Source organism: Narcine bancroftii, chromosome 2, assembly GCF_036971445.1.
Source record: "Narcine bancroftii isolate sNarBan1 chromosome 2, sNarBan1.hap1, whole genome shotgun sequence".
Classification (NCBI taxonomy): Eukaryota; Metazoa; Chordata; class Chondrichthyes; order Torpediniformes; family Narcinidae; genus Narcine; species Narcine bancroftii.
Window position 1 is genome coordinate 9,634,161 of NC_091470.1, and position 20,679 is coordinate 9,654,839.

The window sequence follows — 20,679 nt, forward strand, 5'->3', positions numbered from 1 at the left end:
GAGTGAAAATGCATGTTTTACTCACAAATGATGTAATTGCTGCCTTGAATTTCACAGAACCATCTCACTGCTCTCTTCCTTGCAAATGAAACTAATTTGAAGCATACCAGGAATACTAGTACACATCAACGTCTCCAAGTAATGAAGCTGGGATACTCACCTGCAGAATAGCCAGCCCAGGCCGAAATCCTGGAACTTGTTCCTTCATCTGGTTCACCTCACTCTTCAATCGTTCCCTGACTTGTCTGTGGGGAGAGGGAGAGGAGATTGCTCAGTCACTGAGCCTGCTGGGCAGGACTTAAAAGAGAGAGCTTGTATAAACTGTGCAATTCTCACGTGGAAGCTTTCACTCCAGACACAACACTTGCTAATGTCCTCGCTGCCCTCAAAGTTTTCCATGGGTTTGAGAGCATTCCAGTCAATCTGGTGCCCCTGCTAAGAGGTGGGAGGGGACCACGAGAGAAGAACGAATGGGTTACCGCCTGCATTTCTAAAGGGAATGGCAGAGACTGACAGCAGCAGGGAAACAAGTGCCAAGATTCTGCCCACAAAATGAAGTGCACTGGCCTGTGATAATGTTTTTGTTTGCATCACTGTGGCCTGAGAACTCGATGACATTTTTCAGATGTTTTTCCTCTGCTCTTTATCCCCACCTCCCATGCCTTCCACACAAACCCTTCATACCACAATAACACTTCTGATTAGGATACTTAAATATTTAAATAGTCTATGCTTTTGAGAACAACTTTATGTCTTTTAATGAGGTTTTTGCATAGTCCAAGGCCACAGGGTCAGGATTAAGTCCAAATTCCTCTTTGACTGCTCTAGTTGTGGTTGAACGTTAACAGACCGGCAATAAACATCGTCATTCTGAGACATTATATTGAAAAGAGCAGCGAGGAGGGTGGGAGTAAGGAAGAAGGTACAAAGTGATATTTATTTCTTCACCTAACTCTCTCTCCTCAGGCAGTTGCAGTTTGTGCAAAACAAAAGTGACATTTACATTTAGGGTAGCATGGGAAGGATCAATAGATGTGGGATAAGAATTGCTCTTGAACCTAGAGGTATTGGACTTCAGGCCTCTGTACCTTTTGACACCCCATTCACCCCTCTTTCAGGACCACTTTAAATATTTCCCCTCTCGCATTAAATTCACATTTAAATTTAGATAATTAGAACTGTAACAGGCCCTTCCAGCAATATGAACCTGTGCTACCTAAATACCCCAATATGTTTTAAAAAGAGGGAGTGAGATGGAGCACCCGGAGGAAACTCACACAGACACTGGGAAAATGTACAAACTCTTTGCAGGAAGTGCCGGATTCGAACTCGGGTCGCTGGCACTGTAATGGTGTGGTGCTAACTGTTAAATTAACTGTGTCGCCCCTAACGTGCCTTCCGTCATGATTTTATAAGTTTTTACAAGATCACCTCTACTCTCCAGGGAAAACAACCTGTCCAGGCTCACATTTTACCCCCTTCAGCGACATCACATCCTTCCTACGGTATTTTCCTATGGATGATATATGAAATCGCATGACACTGCTCTTGGGTTTAAAAATAAAATCTCCTGCATGTCAGTTGGAGAGCAGGGCATTCAACACCTTGCACCCAGCCAACATTTCTACCCAAACCAATATAGCAAACAGACATTACCAAAGATAGAACACTACTGAAGAGTTCAGGCCTTTTGGCCCACAATGTTACGCTGACCTATATATACCTAAAACAAAAACTAAACCCTCTATTTTTCTTACATTCATGTGCCTAAGGGTCTCTTAAATGCTCCTAATGTTTCAACCTCCACCATCACACCAGGCAATGCATTCCAGGCACCCATTACTCGCTCTATAAAGAAACTTACCCCTGTTGTCTTCCCTAAACTTTCCTCCCTTCATGTTGTACAGATACCCTCTGGTGCTTGCTACTCTCACCCTAGGGATAAAAAAAAGCACTGGCTGTCCACCCTATCTATGCCTTTCTGAATCTTGTAGACCTCTATTAAATCACCTCTCATCCTTTTTTGTGAGAAAACCTCTTCAAGGAAGGGAGCAGGTGAAGGAAAATGAAAGCAGTGGGAAATTCACCTTTACTTTCAAACTCTACCTCCTCTCCTAGTGGTCGTCTACAGAGATGAAGGGTGGGGGGGGGGGGTAGCCTGTGGGGAGAGATTGAGTCACCTGGGTCTACACTCACTGAAATTCAGAAGAATGAGAGGGGATCTGATAGAAATTATGACAGGGATGGAGAAGATAGAAATAAGAAATTTGCTTCCACTGGTAGGCAAGACTAGATCTAGGGGACATTGCTTCAAGGTTCTGGGTGGAGTAGATTTAAGACAGAGATGAAGAGGAACTGCTTCTCCCAGGAATACCAAATCTGTGGTATTCTCCACCCAAGGAAGCAGTGCAGGCTGCCTCAATAAATACATTTAAGACCAATTCAATAAATTTTTGCATAGTAAGGAAGTGAAGTGATGGGGGGTGGGGGAGGCAGATTGATGGAGCTGAATCCACGGCTAGATCCATCTTATTGAAAGGCAGAGCAGACTCTACCTAAAAAGTTACAAAAAAAATCTTTGAATTCTTATGAAAAATTCGAAGAACTTAATTGTTGCTCATGACCCACAAATAAATTAACTGCATGATTAAATTTGCTGATATTTTAGTATCAACTTGTGACAGTTTCAGTCCATACGATATTTAACATTTACGAAGACAAACAACTGGTTGTCTGCCGCAGTGAATCCAGACACAGAAGACATGCTATTTTACTGCGGTTGCACTTTGCGGCATTCGCATCGAGGGTTAGTTCAGTTTCATGTAGCAAGCTTCAACTACGAGAGTTCAGAACTCCTCGCACTCCACTAGGATTGCGTCTTCATCTCTTGAACCCACAAATGCTGACCCCAGTTCATGCAAGTTTACAGCCACATGTAAATTAGTTTTGCAAGCAGTCCAGTTAGTCAACCAATTCATAATAATGCAGTTTTACACCAACAAAGTGCAGTTACCAAGAGAGATCAGTCGGGACAGAGCAAGGGCAGCTTTGTTTTACTTGTACAAGTTCATTCAGGACCCTGATTGAAACAAATTGTACTTGATCATGGTGGTGTGCGAACCCATACTCATGAATATTCTTCCCCATATTACAAGGGTGAAGGGAGTGTGGCTGGACTGAGGTGAGCCTTCTAACACGTGGCTGCTTCTCGAAGTAGTGATGTGTGTGTGTGTGTGTGTGTGTGTGTGTGTGTGTGTGTGTGTGTGTGTGTGTGTGTGTGGGGTGGGGGGGAGTTTTGTGTGATAGTATAGCACGAATAAAAGCTCTCACGAATGGAGGGAGAACACACTTTTATTACAGTAGGGTCTTACAAGGGTCTTCAGTATGGCTCTGGGTTTAGGTGGGAAACCTGGGCAGATGGGGTCGGAGCCTGGGGGAGGAGCCAGCCATCTGCACAACCCATCACCAGTGAATCTCAGTTCAGTGCAGATAGCATTGGATAAAACTTACTCACTAACCTATAGCTGAGAGCTGTGATGCATTAAAAACAATTAATAATATTGTAGTTAAGAGGAACATTAGGGAAAAATGAAAACGATTAAAGAGTACAAAACAACATTAAAACGTGTGATGCCCAAAAATAAAGGCTACCATTGAAGAATTAATGCCTAGTTTCCAACAAATATCTGTTCCTTGAGGGCGGTTCAAACCTTGGCAAACAAAAAAAATTACAGATCATATTATTCAATCATATAAGAACGTTTATGTCATGAAACCCGAGGATTAAGAAAATGACAGAATTCAGAGGAGAGCAAAGACATTGTAATAGAATATAAAGGTATGACAATCTAGCAAAATATACAAAAACTATTGCAAACAACTTCCTGGGGTACACAAAAAAGAATTGATTGGCCAAAGGTACTGTGGATTATTTACTGAATTTTCAGTCCACACGCAGCTCACCTTACTTTCAGAACTAGCAGATGTAAACTCAGCCATGGGGATTTATCTGAAGATACACTTTGAAATGGAATTCCACTGTGAGGCCCAGGGAAAGCAGTTGTCAAATGCAACACTCTGAAATTGACGAATTGGTCACATCCTGTCTTGCTCCAGAAGTTTTAATGTCTTTATATCTACGAGATAAACCAGGAAATCATAACATCCTGGTTCCATAATAATTAATCTTCTAAATTGTAGAATATAATGTTCAGTTTTGATTTTGACTGACAAATGTTAGGAGTAGGCGCATGATTAATTGTTTTTGGGGTATATAAGTCTGTGGTCCTGCTGCTGAAGTTTAGATTCTCCGAGGGGTGGGAACATCCCTTGTCAAGAAGAAAGAACAGCCAGAGTCCGAGCAACGTCCCGGTCGGGGGAGGTGGAGAAGCTGCTACCAGCGCCCTGACAACCTACTACAAGTGTGCAGTCGTTGCCTCGCTTCGGCAGTTGGGACCAGTCCAAGGATTGATAAGTATAGTTGGGAAGGGCTTGCATATTGTAGTGTGAAATCAGCTTTTGAATTAGTAATAAACATTTGTATAAACTGAACTGCTCTCGGTGTGTGTGTCTATTTTCTTTCGGTAGCTCAAACACTGTGACCAATCTAAAATGAACAAAATGAGAGGTATAAGTTTACCCAAGACAGAAAGAAATTAGAAAAAAATAATATTGTAGAATTTAATGAGACTGAAAGCCAACACACCCTCAAGAGCCGACGACTGGCCTTCCAAAGTTTGAAAGAAGTGGCCAAGGAGATAGTGGATGCATTAAACCAAACCAGTTAGCTGAGAATTATAGGTTATAATGCACAAGAAGGCCTTTCAGCATATTGGTCTCCTTCTCACTAAAATACAACAGTAAACAAGAAAATCAGTAAGAGGCAACCATAAGGCCTCACAAGGTTATCTGCCTTGGGCTTCATCTTCTGTTCTACTTCCCCACAACTCTCAATGCCCTGATCTTTCAAAAATGTGGCTGTTTCCTCTTTAACGATTCCAAATGATCCAGCCTCCACAGCATTCTGGAATGGAGAATTTCAAAGATTCACCACTCTCCGAGAGACATCTGTACACAGGCAACAGCTTCATTACTGTGCATGCATCTCTACAAATTACTTAATTTACACTCTGACAGAGGGTTTGGAACGTGCCTGCTGCTGTGTGCACGCCCTGTGAGACGTCACAATCAGTGTAAACTTTCTATGTCAATTCAGGGTGGGTGGGTGTTATATAGAGAATTTAGGTTAAAATGACTTAAGTTAAAATGTGATGATTAATCATAAACAGGGAAGCCAGAACGGACAGGGAGCTTACTAGCAGCCAAGGACAAAAGGTTCAGCTGGATATGTTTTTTTAAACATATCTTTTCATGGTCATAGTGAGAGACATGCAGGAGACAAAAGATTGATAAGAAGGGTGAGAAACAGAATTTAGTGAATGTAGAGTTCGCAGCGTACGTAACGAACGTGATAATTAAAAATGCAGTTGTACTTAGAATGCTTTTGCAATACTAACCAATTAAAACAGTATTAATAAGTCTTTTTTTTTCTTTGGCTTGGCTTCGCGGACGAAGATTTATGGAGGGGGTAAAAAAGTCCACGTCAGCTGCAGGCTCGTTTGTGGCTGACCAGTCCGAAGCGGGACAGGCAGACACGATTGCAGCGGTTGCAAGGGAAAATTGGTTGGTTGGGGTTGGGTGTTGGGTTTTTCCTCCTTTGCCATTTGTCAGTGAGGTGGGCTCTGCGGTCTTCTTCAAAGGAGGCTGCTGCCCGCCAAACTGTGAGGCGCCAAGATGCACGGTTTGAGGCGTTATCAGCCCACTGGCGGTGGTCAATGTGGCAGGCACCAAGAGATTTCTTTAGGCAGTCCTTGTACCTTTTCTTTGGTGCACCTCTGTCACGGTGGCCAGTGGAGAGCTCGCCATATAATACGATCTTGGGAAGGCGATGGTCCTCCATTCTGGAGACGTGACCCATCCAGCGCAGCTGGATCTTCAGCAGCGTGGACTCGATGCTGTCGACCTCTGCCATCTCGAGTACCTCGACGTTAGGGGTGTGAGCGCTCCAATGGATGTTGAGGATGGAGCGGAGACAACGCTGGTGGAAGCGTTCTAGGAGCCGTAGGTGAGGACCCATGATTCGGAGCCGAACAGGAGTGTGGGTATGACAACGGCTCTGTATACGCTTATCTTTGTGAGGTATTTCAGTTGGTTGTTTTTCCAGACTCTTTTGTGTAGTCTTCCAAAGGTGCTATTTGCCTTGGCGAGTCTGTTGTCTATCTCATTGTCGATCCTTGCATCTGATGAAATGGTGCAGCCGAGATAGGTAAACTGGTTGACCGTTTTGAGTTTTGTGTGCCCGATGGAGATGTGGGGGGGCTGGTAGTCATGGTAGGGAGCTGGCTGATGGAGGACCTCAGTTTTCTTCAGGCTGACTTCCAGGCCAAACATTTTGGCAGTTTCCGCAAAGCAGGATGTCAAGCGCTGAAGAGCTGGCTCTGAATCGGCAACTAAAGCGGCATCATCTGCAAAGAGTAGTTCACGGACAAGTTTCTCTTGTGTCTTGGTGTGAGCTTGCAGGCGCCTCAGATTGAAGAGACTGCCATCCGTGCGGTACCGGATGTAAACAGCGTCTTCATTGTTGGGGTCTTTCATGGCTTGGTTCAGCATCATGCTGAAGAAGATTGAAAAGAGGGTTGGTGCGAGAACACAGCCTTGCTTCACGCCATTGTTAATGGAGAAGGGTTCAGAGAGCTCATTGCTGTATTTGACCCGACCTTGTTGGTTTTCGTGCAGTTGGATAATCATGTTGAGGAACTTTGGGGGACATCCGATGCGCTCTAGTATTTGCCAAAGCCCTTTCCTGCTCACGGTGTCGAAGGCTTTGGTGAGGTCAACAAAGGTGTTTTGTTCTCTGCACTTTTCTTGGAGCTGTCTGAGGGCAAAGACCATGTCAGTGGTTCATCTGTTTGCGCAAAAGCCGCACTGTGATTCTGGGAGAATATTCTCGGCGACACTAGGTATTATTCTGTTTAGTAGAATCCTAGCGAAGATTTTGCCTGCAATGGAGGCAGGCGGAGGCCCCGGTCCGGGCAGGGAGTGGGAGGCGGCGGCCCCAGTCCAGGCACAGGGAGAGCAGCAGCGGCCCCGGCCCCGGTCCGGGCGAAGGGTAGACAGCGGCGGCCCCGATACGGGCAGGAGCAAGGGGGAGACGGCGGCCCAAGTCCGGGCACAGGGAGAGCAGCAGCGGCCCCGGCCCCGGTCCGGGCGAAGGGTAGACGGCGGCGGCCCCGATACGGGCAGGAGCAAGGGGGAGACGGCGGCCCCGGCCTTGGTCGAGTGAGGCAGGCGGAGGCCCCGGTCCGGACAGGGAGTGGGAGGCGGCGGCCCCAGTCCAGGCACAGGGAGAGCAGCAGCGGCCCCGGCCCCGGTCCGGGCGAAGGGTAGACGGCGGCGGCCCCGATACTGGCAGGAGCAAGGGGGAGACGGCGGCCCCGGCCTTGGTCGAGTGAGGCAGGCGGAGGCCCCGGTCCGGGCAGGGAGTGGGAAGCGGTGGCCCCAGTCCAGGCACAGGGTGAACTGCGGCGGCCTCGGCCCCGGTCCGGGCAGTATGGACCGACCTAGGAGGGGAGGCAGACCCCTCCAGCCCGGGTAAGAAACCTGCATAGGAGAAGGCCACTCCGATATAAAACCTACGACCCAAGGACCTCGCTGCCACGTCCCAGCTTGCTTGGCCACGGCACACGAACCATGGGTGTAAAGGGTGGGGCCAGTACTGCGCGCACTGCACTCCACCTAAAAGCTCCTTTGCGCAGGCCCGAGGACAGGTCCACGTCCTCCCCCTCAACGTCCTCCCCCTCCACGTCCTCCCCCTCCACGTCCTCCCCCTCCACGTCCTCCCCCTCCACGTCCTCCCCCTCCACGTCCTCCCCCTCCACGTCCTCCCCCTCCACGTCCTCCCCCTCCACGTCCTCCCCCTCCACGTCCTCCCCCTCCACGTCCTCCCCCTCCACGTCCTCCCCCTCCACGTCCTCCCCCTCCACGTCCTCCCCCTCCACGTCCTCCCCCTCCACGTCCTCCCCCTCCACGTCCTCCCCCTCCACGTCCTCCCCCTCAAAAGATGCTCACAAACTCAAGCTAGCATGCTGGAACATCAGAACCATGCGAGACAAGACTGACAGCCACCGACCTGAACGTCGGTCTGCCCTCATTGCACATGAACTCCTCAGACTTGACATCGACATAGCCGCTCTCAGTGAAGTCCGCCTGGCAGATGTAGGCAGCCTCCAAGAACGCGGCGCGGGCTACACACTCTACTGGTCTGGCAAGCCTTCGGATGAACGACGCCTATCTGGTGTAGGCTTCATGGTCAAGAGCTTCATTGCCTCCAAACTCGAAAACCTTCCGACAGGCCTCTCGGACCGAATCATGTCCATGCGACTCCCACTTCAAAACAAGCGTCACATCACCCTCATCAGTGTCTATGCTCCAACCCTCCAGGCGGAACCAGCAGAAAAGAACAAGTTCTACACCGACCTGCGCAACCTCATCCAACGTACCCCTACAGCCGACAAGGTTGTCATCCTGGGCGACTTCAACGCTCGTGTCGGCAAAGACTCAGAAACCTGGCCAGGAATCCTGGGCAAGCATGGCGTCGGCAAGTGCAACGACAGTGGGCGCCTCCTGTTGGAGCTCTGCGCAGAACAGCGGCTTGTCATTACAAACACCCTTTTTCAGCAGAGGGACAGCCTTAAGACCACCTGGATGCATCCCCGATCCAAACACTGGCACCTCCTGGACTACATCCTGGTGCGAGAAAGTGACAAACAAGATGTGCTCCACACCAGGGTCATGCCTAGCGCGGAATGCCACACTGACCACCGGCTGGTTCGCTGCAAGCTCAACCTTCACTTCAAGCCAAAGCCCAGGAACAATAAAGCCCCCAGAAAGAGGTTCAATGTTGGAAAACTGCAGTCAGACGAAGCGAGAGGAAACTTCCAGGCAAACCTCAAAGCAAAGCTCGACGTTGCAACCCGCCTCACGGACCCGTCCCCTGAAACCCTCTGGGATCAGTTGAAGACTACCATACTGCAATCCACTGAAGAGGTACTGGGCTTCTCCTCCAGGAAAAACAAGGACTGGTTTGACGAAAACAGCCAGGAAATCCAGGAGCTGCTGGCAAAGAAGCGAGCTGCCCACCAGGCTCACCTTACAAAGCCGTCCTGTCCAGAGAAAAAACAAGCCTTCCGTCGCGCATGCAGCCATCTTCAGCGCAAACTCCGGGAGATCCAAAATGAGTGGTGGACTAGCCTCGCCAAACGAACACAGCTCAGCGCGGACATTGGCGACTTCAGGGGTTTCTACGAGGCTCTAAAGGCTGTGTACGGCCCCTCACCCCAAGTCCAAAGCCCGCTGCGCAGCTCAGACGGCAAAGTCCTCCTCAGCGACAAGATCTCCATCCTCAACCGATGGTCAGAACACTTCCAATCTCTTTTCAGTACCAACCGCTCAGTCCAAGATTCCGCCCTGCTCCAGCTCCCTCAACACCCCCTAAGGCTAGAGCTGGATGAGGTTCCCACCCTGGATGAGACATATAAGGCAATCGAACAACTGAAAAGTGGCAAAGCAGCAGGTATGGATGGAATCCCCCCAGAAGTCTGGAAGGCTGGCGGCAAAACTCTGCATGCCAAACTGCATGAGTTTTTCAAGCTTTGTTGGGACCAAGGTAAACTGCCTCAGGATCTTCGTGATGCCACCATCATCACCCTGTACAAAAACAAAGGCGAGAAATCAGACTGCTCAAACTACAGGGGAATCACGTTGCTCTCCATTGCAGTATTAATAAGTAGGGGAAGGGCAAACAACAAGGGTATAAAAATCAATGCACTGTATGTATCGGGGCTTAACTGGTGAGAAGCCAGTTGAGTCCAACTCTGCAGACTTGTAAATAAAGCTTGTCGTGTCATCAGTTTTAAAGAGACTCATGTGTGAGAAGTTTTATTTCTGACAAATGGGGGCTCGTCCGGGATTTGAACCCGGGATTGGTCTGGAATAAACCCAGCAGCAATTGCCGAAGTGAATTGCTCTGAGTATAACTCACTGAAGTACTTTTCTAGCATACTTAGTGATTTGATTGGGTTGTGTTGATGAGTTGACAAGACACAACTTCCACATCTTAAAAAAAATACAATGTGGCCCTCCCCGCCTACAATATCAAAACCCATATATATTCACTGCAGAGCAATGTTTGAAGGAACTCTTGCATTTTGAGATAGATTAGGGTCACAGTAATTTGAGTACAAGTCAGCTGATCTAAAACAAACTCATGTTGAATAAAGTTGCAATTGTTTTGTTCTCTTTTAGGGTGGTAAATCAGGGAGTATAAAGTTTGAAATGGTCCTGGCATTTAATCTGTACCCTCTCACACCCCTGGACTGGAACAAGCTCAAGAGGTTTATTGCACAACCCAGTAAAACATGCCACATGTTTTACATCAGCAAAATCAAGAGAAAAAGGCTGGAATTTCTCAGCAGTTCAGGCAGTATCCGAGCAAATGAAACTGGATTAGATATCAGGCCAAGGGCCCTTCATTAGACAGGGGCTGATCAGGGAGGGTCAGCTTGGGTTTTTGAGGGAGATTTAATTTTTTTTTAAATTAAACAAAATTATTCACAGCACGGTAGAAGCAGATTCTAGCCATTTACACCTGTGCCACCAATTACACCCAAATTAACCTATAATTCCATATGTTTTGGAGGGTAGGAAGAAACCTACACACAGGGAGTACGTACAAAACCCTTACAGACAGTGCTGGATTCGAACCCATGTAATAGTGCGGCGCTAACCGTGCTGTCCCATTTTGATGAAGGCAGGTGTTGTCTACAAGTCATTGGACAAGATTCCACACAGCAGAATGGCCAGGAAGGATGTGGGATCCAAGGTGAGCTGCTTGGTGATAGGAGACAGAGGGGGATGGAAGTCTGCGTCCATTGGCATAGCACATGGATTGTGTTGGGACCTTTACTGTTTGTGACAATATACTGACAAAGGGTGGTGAACATAGGAGGTAATGATCAGTAGGCGTGCTGTGTATAACAAGGGATGTCGTTGAAGCAGAATATAGTTCAGTTTGAAAGCTGAGCAGGCCATGGGAGATGGAATTTAATCACAAGTAGGAGATGAAAAAATAATTTGCAGCACTGCTGCTGGAGTGGACCTGGGAGAGTGGAGACACAGCACTGTTTCGAAGGGTCTGACTGCCTGGTCCTCATTCTGGTGGCTCCATACAGGCTTAAAACAGTCTGTTGAAGAGCCGATGGTACTTTAAAACTAAAATCCTGCAACCCCCAGGTCTGTGCAAGATGATGGTGCCTGTATTCAGCAGGAGCAGGCCTCAGAGGGTTACAGACTCCGGGGAAGCAGAGGACTGGCGCAGGGAACAAGAAAACAGGGAGACCACCCCCCCTTCCTCCCCATTTGAGAAGGAGAAGCAGAGGAGATGATGCTATGGGCCAGACCAGTGACCAATGGGCTGTCGGTGACTGTGGTCAAGGACTCGGGCTGCGGACTGCTGGAGACTAGCTGAAGGGGTACCAGGTTTTGAAACTGGAAGGCAAAAGAGAGCCGAGGGCCCTGAAGGATTCCCGATTGTGTCAGAGGTTTGGATCTGGAGGTCAGGTGGCTGAGACTGAAGTGTAAGTGCCTGGAGGCAAATCGACGGATACTCAATGACTCTTTGCTTCTCTTTCTCTGACTGTAAGAGACGTCTGGCAATTTCTGCCAATGCCAAATCTTTGACTACAGCAGTCTAAAGTCAGTTTTGCCTATCATTGCATCTGTTTTATTACATGACCATAAAATAATCTTAAATCTTAATCCCAAGGACGAGATGATGCATTTGGGGAAATCAAATAGCAATAGAACATTGCAGTAAACAGCAAGGTAGAATGTCCATGAACAGAGAGATCTCAGGGTCCAAGTTCATCGTTTCCTGATAGAGGCATCCAGGCCGAGAGAGTCATTGACAACATGCTTGGCATCATAGTCTTAAACCGAAGAGGGCTGTCCATTTCACCCCGACACTCATCTGACCGGGTGCCCTTCCAGCCATGGCTCATCACCTGCTGCACTTCCTCCACATCCCACGAGCCTCAAGGGCTTGGGAACACGGAGGCTCCAGTGGCGCGCGCTCGTGCGGCTGGAGACGTGCGGAGGAGAGGGGCGGCGCGCGCTCGTGCGGCTCGCGACGCGCGGAGGAGCGGGGCGGCGCGCGCTCGTGCGGCTGGCGACGCGCGGCGGGGAGGGAGGGCGCGCGCTCGTGCGGCTGGAGAGGCGCGGGGAAGCGCGCGGGAGGGGGCCCCGATCGGCTGGGGACGGGCGACGGGAGCGCGCGCTGAGCCGCCAGACCCAGGGGACGGACGCTTCACTCACGCCGACAACTTCTTGCCGCTGAGCGCCGCAGCCTCCATGTCGGCCGCAACCACGACACCGGCCCGCCGTGAGGGGAAGCGAGAGGAACGGACGGACTGTCACGTGTAGAGAAGCCCGCCTCCCGCGTGTCCACCAATCACCAGGGGCGAGCCGTGCTTCCAACCAATCAGCACTGGCAATTAGCCCGCCCTCCGAGGAGGCGGGGTGAGGGAGGTGAGCTCATTGTGTGATTGAACAGTGCTGGCCATGATCCTGACCAATCAGCCTCCAACGCTCAACCAAATCCCGCCCCTTCATGAACGGGACCAATCAACGCCCACCTTTGCCATCCGATGAGCCAATCCGGCGCCTTCTTTTGCATGCACATCGCGTCAATCACTGGCCTAATTTACACCCACTGCAGTCCACCAATGGAGCAGAGAACACCATAGCTCAGAAATAGGCTCTTCGGCCCTTCTAGTCTAGGCTGAACCATTATTCTACCTCGTCCCACTCACCTGCACCCCGTCCATAGCCCTCCGTACCCCTCAGCGCAATCTCGAACTAGTTCGATAGATAATCAACAACCATCCATGTGGAACAGGTCAGTCCCAACTTTCTGCCATCACTCTGCTGGTACGTCAGTTATTATCATGGGTTCCTTTGCCTGCTTTGCATGATGTTTCAAACAGGTCTCAGAGCTGGAAACCATCCTGTCAATGTCAGCGTTTATCCCTGGCCAATAAACAGCAGTTCTGGCCCTCCTCTTGCACTTTTCCATTCCAAGGTGCCCCTCGCGCACCCTTTTCACCATCTTGTTGCAGTGATTGAGGAATGGCAATTCTGCTCTGTCTGAGTAGAAGCCCATCTTCAACACTCAGCTCAGCCCTGATGTTGTGATATGGCTGACATTCACCTCTAGGCCATCCTTCATTTAGATTCTTGATGACCTTCTGTAGAACTGTGTCTTTTTCTGTTTCAGCTGCGATCTGCTGTGATTTCATGTCAGATATGAGAAGAGAGTCAATGATCAGATTCACGTGGAGATTCACCTCAGTCTCCATGGAACTCTTTCACTCTGCATCGTTGCCCTGGATAACGCATAAGCTAGCACAATAAGTTTCCCTGGTGTGTTCACCAATTCAAAGTCATAACATTGTAGCTTTATCATCAGTCTTTGGATTCTTGGCAACATTTCACTTGAGATTTCTCTTGATTATTGTTATTAACAGCTTTTAATCGGTTTCTGCCACGAATGTTGGTAGACTATACTCATAACTGTGGAATTTCTTGAGTCCATAGACCAGACTTGCACACTCTTTCTCAATCTGTGCATTTTGACATACAGATGTTATCATTCCTTGATGAGTATGCTACTGGCCTCCAATCTTCTCCCACAGTCTGAAGGAGTACGGCACCTATTCCATCTTTTGAAGCATCCGTGGATATTTTCGACTTTATGGATGCATCAAAGAACATCAAAAGTACTGGTTAGAGTGGTCTTCAATTGTCCCCATCCTTCCTTGTGGCTGTCTGTCCACTTGTATTTACATTTCTCCTGCAACAACTTCCTTAGGTACATTGTTTTGGAAGACAGGTTTGATATGAATTTACCAATAAAATTGCTCATTCCCAGGACTCTCAATATGCCTTTTTTTTCAGTGGGTCTGGACATCTCTAAAATTGCTCTTGTCTGGCTCCACAGTTTAGCTGCCTCTGACAGTTTATCTCCCAGAAAGGTGATTTCCTTCACACCAGACTGACATTTTTCTCTGTTTAACTTTAATACAGACTTCTGGATGTGCTGTATTTGCTAGAAGCACTGGATACATTCAATCTAGTGAAAAACTTTGCATTGGCCACCTCACTTGTAATTTCATGTCAAGTCTTTTGGTCCATGCACATGTGTAGGTCACTGTTCTTTTTGACACACATCATTAATTTCACCCATTCTGTGGCTCCTCCACTTTCTTTATGATCCCTAGTGCTGACATTCAGTCGAGTTCCTGCTTGAGCTTTTCTTTTAGTGGTGCTGGAATCCTCCTCGGAGCGTGCACTACTGGTTGTGTGTCCTCTTTTAACTGTATCTTATAGGTGAATGGTAGACTTCCAAACCTCTTGAAGAAGACTGGAAATTGATCCAGTATTTCCTCTAAGCTGTTCTGTGAACTGTCACTGATAATGTGGTACACCCTCTTGACTAGGCTTAAGTTTTCACATGCTTTCTCATTAAGCAGTGGAAAATGTCCATCTGGGACTACTGTGAACCTGAGGTGGTGCTCTTTAACTTTCACCTTGAGTTTACATGTACCTTTTATGTCGATGCTCTGTCCATTGTAAGCTTTGAGCAGTACAAGATTGGAGGAGTCACATGATGGAGTAGTGGCCGGTCGGGGAATTCCAGCCCTCTCCGGAAAAGTTGAAAAAAAACACAGAAAACACAAAGGCACAAACACAAAAATTAAAATAAAGTGAAAGTAAAGGTGGGAAGAAAATGGCAGTGAAGAAAGAAAAGTCGAAAGCAACGGGAAGAAGAGAAGAAGAAAAGACATCGGAAGAAGAAGGTGAAGGCCTTACCTATCCGAGGAGGCCCGCTGTGGAGAGAGAAGCTCGCTCCCTCAGGTCAGTCGAAGTCCCGAGCTCGGGACTACAAAAATGGCTCTCGGAGCCAAAAGTGCGCAACCGCGCATGCGCTATGCGCATGACAAAAAAAACACTAACGGGAGGGGGGACCAGCTGAGGAGTCGATCTCCACAGCTGAGAATGACAGCTACAGCACAGCGACAAGAAGAGAACATAGAAAACAACGAGAACAAGAAAGAAGAGAGTAAAAAGAAATCAAGCAAACAAGAGATGACCAACCCAGAGGAAGAAGAAGAAGAAGAAGAAGAACACAGAGAAATGGAAGAAGAAGGGAAAGGCAAGACAATGGATATATATATTTTTAAAGAATATATGGAATCAGTAAAAGAATGGCAATCACAAGAATTTAGTGAAATAAAAAGAAGAATTAAAAGTACAGAAGAAAAAATGAATAGATTAGAGATGGTCATGTCAGATATAGGAAAAAGAGTGGACAAGGTGGAAGAATGAGAAACAGCCATAGAAATGGAAGTAGAGGACTTAAAAGAGAAATTAGAAGAATCTAATAAAAAAGTTAAAGAGACACAAGAGCTGTTAGCTCAGAAGATAGATATAATGGAAAATTATAATAGAAGAATTAATATAAAGATAGTGGGCCTTAAGGAAGATGAAGAAGGCAAGAATATAGAGAATTTATAAAAGATTGGATCCCCAGGGTCCTAGGAAGGCAAGAATTACAGGAAGAAATGGAAATAGAAAGGGCACATAGAACATTAGCCCCTAAACCACAGCTACAACAAAAACCAAGATCCATTTTAGTAAAATTCCTAAGATATACAACAAGAGAAAATATATTGGAGAAAGCAATGAAGAAAATAAGAGAAGACAAAAAGCCACTGGAATACAAAGGTCAAAAATTTTTTTCTATCCAGACATAAGTTTTCAACTCCTGAGGAAGAGAAAGGAGTTTAATACAACAAAAGCGATCCTATGGAAAAAAGGATATAAATTTATGCTAAAGTACCCAGCGGTACTTAAAATAGTTATTCCAGGGCAGCAAAACAGACTATTCTCAGATCCGGAGGAAGCACGAAAATTTGCAGAACAACTACAAAATAGACAGGGGGACGAAGACATGTAACGAGAGCAAAAATGACCACGAACTATATGTATGTATGTATATGGGTGTATATATATATATATATATATATATATTTATATGTGTGTATGTATATATGTGTGTACATGATTGTATGCGTATTTAAAGGAAAATATATAGAGTATAGATAAGAATTAATAAGGGAAAGGGAAGAGAGGAAGTAAGGAGGGAATTAAGAGAGTGACCTTTGTTACATATGAAAATTAAAATCTTTTCTGGGGGGACTGGGTGGGGAGGAGTTACGGTCACTGCGAAATCAGTTGATGCTTGCGAGTGAATTCGCAAATCCAAATGGAGAGGGGAGATATGGTTGCCCGACAAGGGATAAAGGGCAACTCAGGAAGGGGAAGGGATAGTGGGGTTAAAGAAATTTTAGATAGGAGAATAAGGGAAATGTTTGATGTTTTAGAAATGTTGTCTTATAAAGTGTTCAAAACAAGAAAGCAGAAATGGATAAGAAGGAAAGGTGATGATGAGGAAACGGAAAGGAAAGATAAACAAAGTATGAAATGGCTACGTTGAACTATATGACTTTAAATATTAATGGAATACATAAACAAATCAAAAGGAAGAAACTTAAATTTACTGAAAAAAGAAAAAAATGATATAGCATTCGTACAAAAAACATACTTAACTGAAGTGGAGCACAAGAAATTAAAGAGAGATTGGGTAGGACATGTAACAGCAGCATCATATAATTCAAAAGCTAGAGGAGTAGCTATATTAATCAGTAAAAATGTACCAATTAAAATAGAAGAGGAAATAATAGATCCAGCAGGGAGATATGTAATGATAAAATGTCAGATATATTCGGAGTTTTGGAATTTACTCAATGTATATTCACCTAATGAAGAAGATCAAAAATTTATGCAAGATATCTTTTTGAAGATAGCAGACATGCAAGGGAACATACTAATAGGAGGGGATTTCAACCTTAATTTGGATTCAAACATGGATAAAACTGGAAAAAAAATTAATAGAAAGAACAAAGTAACCAAATTTATAATTAAATCGATGCAAGAAATGCAACTTTTGGATATATGGAGGAAACAACACCCAAAGGAAAAGGAATATTCATATTATTCGGGCAGACATAAAACATACTCAAGAATAGACCTATTCCTGTTATCAGCTCACATGCAAGAGAGAGTTAGGAAAACGGAATATAAAGCTAGAATATTATCGGACCACTCACCCCTGATATTGACGATAGAGTTAGAGGACATCCCTCCAAGAATGTATAGATGGAGATTAAACTCCATGCTACTCAAAAGGCAGGATTTTAGAGAATTAATTGAATGACAAATTAAAATGTACTTTGAAATAAATACGGAATCAGTGAAAGATAAGTTTATTATATGGGACGCAATGAAAGCATTCATTAGAGGGCAAATAATAAGCTATGTAACCAAGATGAAGAAGGAAACAGAGCAGTTGGAAAGGGAATTAGCAAATATAGAAAAAGAATTAGCAATGAAGGAAGACACAACTAAAAGAAGAGAATTGGCGGATAAAAAAATAAAATATGAAACACTACAAACATATAAGGTGGAGAAGAACATAATGAAGACAAAACAGAAATATTATGAACTAGGAGAAAAAATGCACAAAATTCTAGCATGGCAGCTTAAGACAGAACAAGCTAAGAAAATGGTATTGGCATCAAGGAAAAGAGATAAACAAATCACATATTATCCAACGGAGATTAATGAAAACTTTAGAGAATTCTATGAATAATTATACCAAACTGAAAACGAAGGGAAAGAAGGCAAAATAGATGAATTTTTAACTAAAATTAAACTACCAAAATTACAAATAGAGGAACAAATTAAATTAACAGAATCATTTGAAATAGTATAAATACAAGAGATAATAAAAAAAACTACCAAATAATAAAACACCAGGAGAGGATGGATTCCCAATAGAATTCTATAAAACATTTAAAGATTTATTAATTCCTCCCCTCCTGGAAGTAATCAACCAGATTGACAAAACACAAAGCTTACCAGATTCATGTAAAACAGTAATAATTACAGTAATACCAAAGCAAGGGAAAGATCCACTCGCACCAGCGTCATATAGACCAATATCATTACTTAACACAGATTATAAGATAATAGCTAAACTATTAGCAAACAGATTAGCAGATTATGTACCTAAAATGGTAAATCTAGACCAAACTGGATTTATTAAAAAAAGACGCACAGCAGACAATATTTGTAAATTTATTAACTTAATTCATGCAGTAGAAGGGAGTAAAGCGCCAACAGTAGCAGTTGCTTTAGACGCAGAGAAGTCCTTTGACAGAGTAGAATGAAATTATTTATTCAAAGTATTGCAAAAATTCAGTTTACCAGAGAAGTATATTAATTGGATTAAAGCATTATATAAAGGGCCAGTGGAGAAAGTGACAGTAAATGGATATATATCAAAGCAATTTAATTTAAGCAGATCAACAAGGCAGGGATGCCCACTATCACCCTTATTGTTCGTGTAGCTATAGAACCACTAGCAGAATTGATCAGAACAGAAAATAAAATAAAAGGGATAAAAATAAAAGACAAGGAATATAAAATCAGTTTATTTGCAGATTATGTTATAGTATACTTAACAGAACCAGAACTATCAATAAAAGAATTATTTCAGAAATTGAAAGAATATGGAGAAGTGTCGGGTTACAAGATTAACGTAAATAAAAGTGAAGCAATGCCAATGAATAATGCGGATTTCTCAAAATTTAAGAAAGAATCACCATTCAGATGGCAAATGCAACCAATACGATACCTAGGTATACAAATAAATAAAAATCTCGGCCATCTAGAAAACTCAATTATTATCCACTAATGAAAAAATTACAGGGCGACTTAGAGCATTGGAAAGAATTACCACTAACACTAATAGGAAAGATAAACTGTATTAAAATGAACATTTTCCCAAGGATACAATACCTATTTCAGGCATTGCCAATACACTTGACAGAGAAATTCATCAAGGAGTTAAAGAAAATAATAAGGAAATTTTTATGGAAAGGGGGGAAACCAAGGATAGCACTAGATAAATTAACAGAATGGTATAAACAAGGAGGCTTACAACTGCCAAACTTTAAAAATTATTATAGAGCTGCACAATTAAGATACCTATCAGATTTTTACCAAACAAGGGAAAAGCCAGATTGGACTAGATTAGAACTAGATAAAATAGGGGAAAAGATAACTGAACACATATTATATAAATGGGATGAAAAATTGGTACAACGTAGGAGTTCTCCAGTATTACATCATCTGCTCAATATTTGGAGGAAGATTCATGTAGAAAGGAATAAAACAAATTACCAACTACCAAAACTAATACTGATGCAAAATCAGCTAATCTCTTTTACAATAGATAACCTTTCCTTTAGAGAATGGGAGAAAAAAGGGATCAAAAGAATAGAAAATTGCTTTTCAGGAAATAAATTATTATCCTTTGAACAAATGAAGGATAAATATAATGTAACTCACAATACAGTGTTGGCATACTACCAACTGAAATCCTACTTGAAGGACAAATTGGGAAGCAGTCTGAGGTTACCAGAGGGAAGTAATTTTGAATATGTGATTACAGACACAATGATAATCAAAAAATTTATAACAAATATGTATATTAAACTACAAAAAAAGGAGAATGAGGAAACAAATGGTAAAACTAAACAAAAATGGGAACAAGATCTAAACATAAAGATAAAGAAGGAAACATGGGAGAATTTATGCTCAGGAACTATGAGAAATACAATAAATACAAGGTTACGTGTGATACAATATAACTGGATACACAGGCTATATATTACACCTCAAGAGTTAAATAAATGGGACCCAACAGTATCTGACAGATGTTTTCGCTGTAAAAAGGAAATGGGAACAACCATTCATGCAATCTGGACATGTGAGAAAGTGAAAAATTTTTGGGAAGATCTAAACCAGATATTAAATAAAATCACAAAAAGCAATATACCAAAAAACCCAGAGATCTTCCTCCTAAGTAACATAAAAAACAAAGAATTTGGACTTGATTTGGATGGCGCACAAAAAAGATTTGTTAGGATAGCCCTAGCTGTAGCAAAAAAATGTATTATGTCAGCCTGGAAATTAGAAGATAACTTGAGAATACAACAATGGTATATAGAAATGAATAAATGTATTCCATTAGAAAAAATAACATATAATTTAAGAAATAATATTACCATAATGAACAAATATGGGAGCCATACATGAAACACAATAGAGAAAACCTACTGGGGACATCTACCACCTAAAATGACAGAAGGAGAAGGGAATGAAAAGAATTGACTCAGTAGAATTTCTTGTTTGTTTTTATTGAGTGACAACATTGTTTGACGAGTTTAATGTATCTTAGATTCTGAACTTTAAATGAATGGGAGGGGAGGTAGGGAGGGTGGGATGGGAAGAGGGAGGCGTGGGGAGAAAACGACACTGTATATATTTAAAAGGAAAATGTATGTATCTTGATCAATGTGGTTTATAGTGTGAAAA

At 44.1% G+C, this 20,679-nt stretch overlaps 2 protein-coding genes across 8 annotated transcripts in view; one reads left to right on the forward strand and one right to left on the reverse strand.

The window, feature by feature from the left end:
• Positions 1–12,628, reverse strand: part of mthfd1b (methylenetetrahydrofolate dehydrogenase (NADP+ dependent) 1b) — a 106,738-nt gene extending 94,110 nt beyond the window's left edge. Inside the window, exons 1-2 of one of the 5 annotated variants that reach the window (XM_069915778.1) lie at positions 12,430–12,558; positions 161–245 (exon numbers count right to left, since the gene is read on the reverse strand). In XM_069915778.1, coding sequence (XP_069771879.1) covers positions 161–245; positions 12,430–12,467 — 123 coding nt within the window. In that variant the 5' untranslated portion in view covers positions 12,468–12,558. Of the gene's footprint in view, positions 1–160; positions 246–336; positions 533–3,963; positions 4,015–12,429 lie in introns of those variants that run through there. The other 4 variants (XM_069915779.1, XM_069915784.1, XM_069915781.1 and 1 more) reach the window with 4 other exon arrangements.
• The window catches only part of LOC138753170 (coiled-coil domain-containing protein 170-like), a 144,545-nt gene continuing 136,182 nt past the window's right edge, over positions 12,317–20,679 (forward strand). Inside the window, exon 1 of one of the 3 annotated variants that reach the window (XM_069915788.1) lies at positions 12,317–12,642. The gene's annotated coding sequence lies outside the window, so the exon portion shown is untranslated. Of the gene's footprint in view, positions 12,643–12,755; positions 13,045–20,679 lie in introns of those variants that run through there. The other 2 variants (XM_069915787.1, XM_069915786.1) reach the window with 2 other exon arrangements.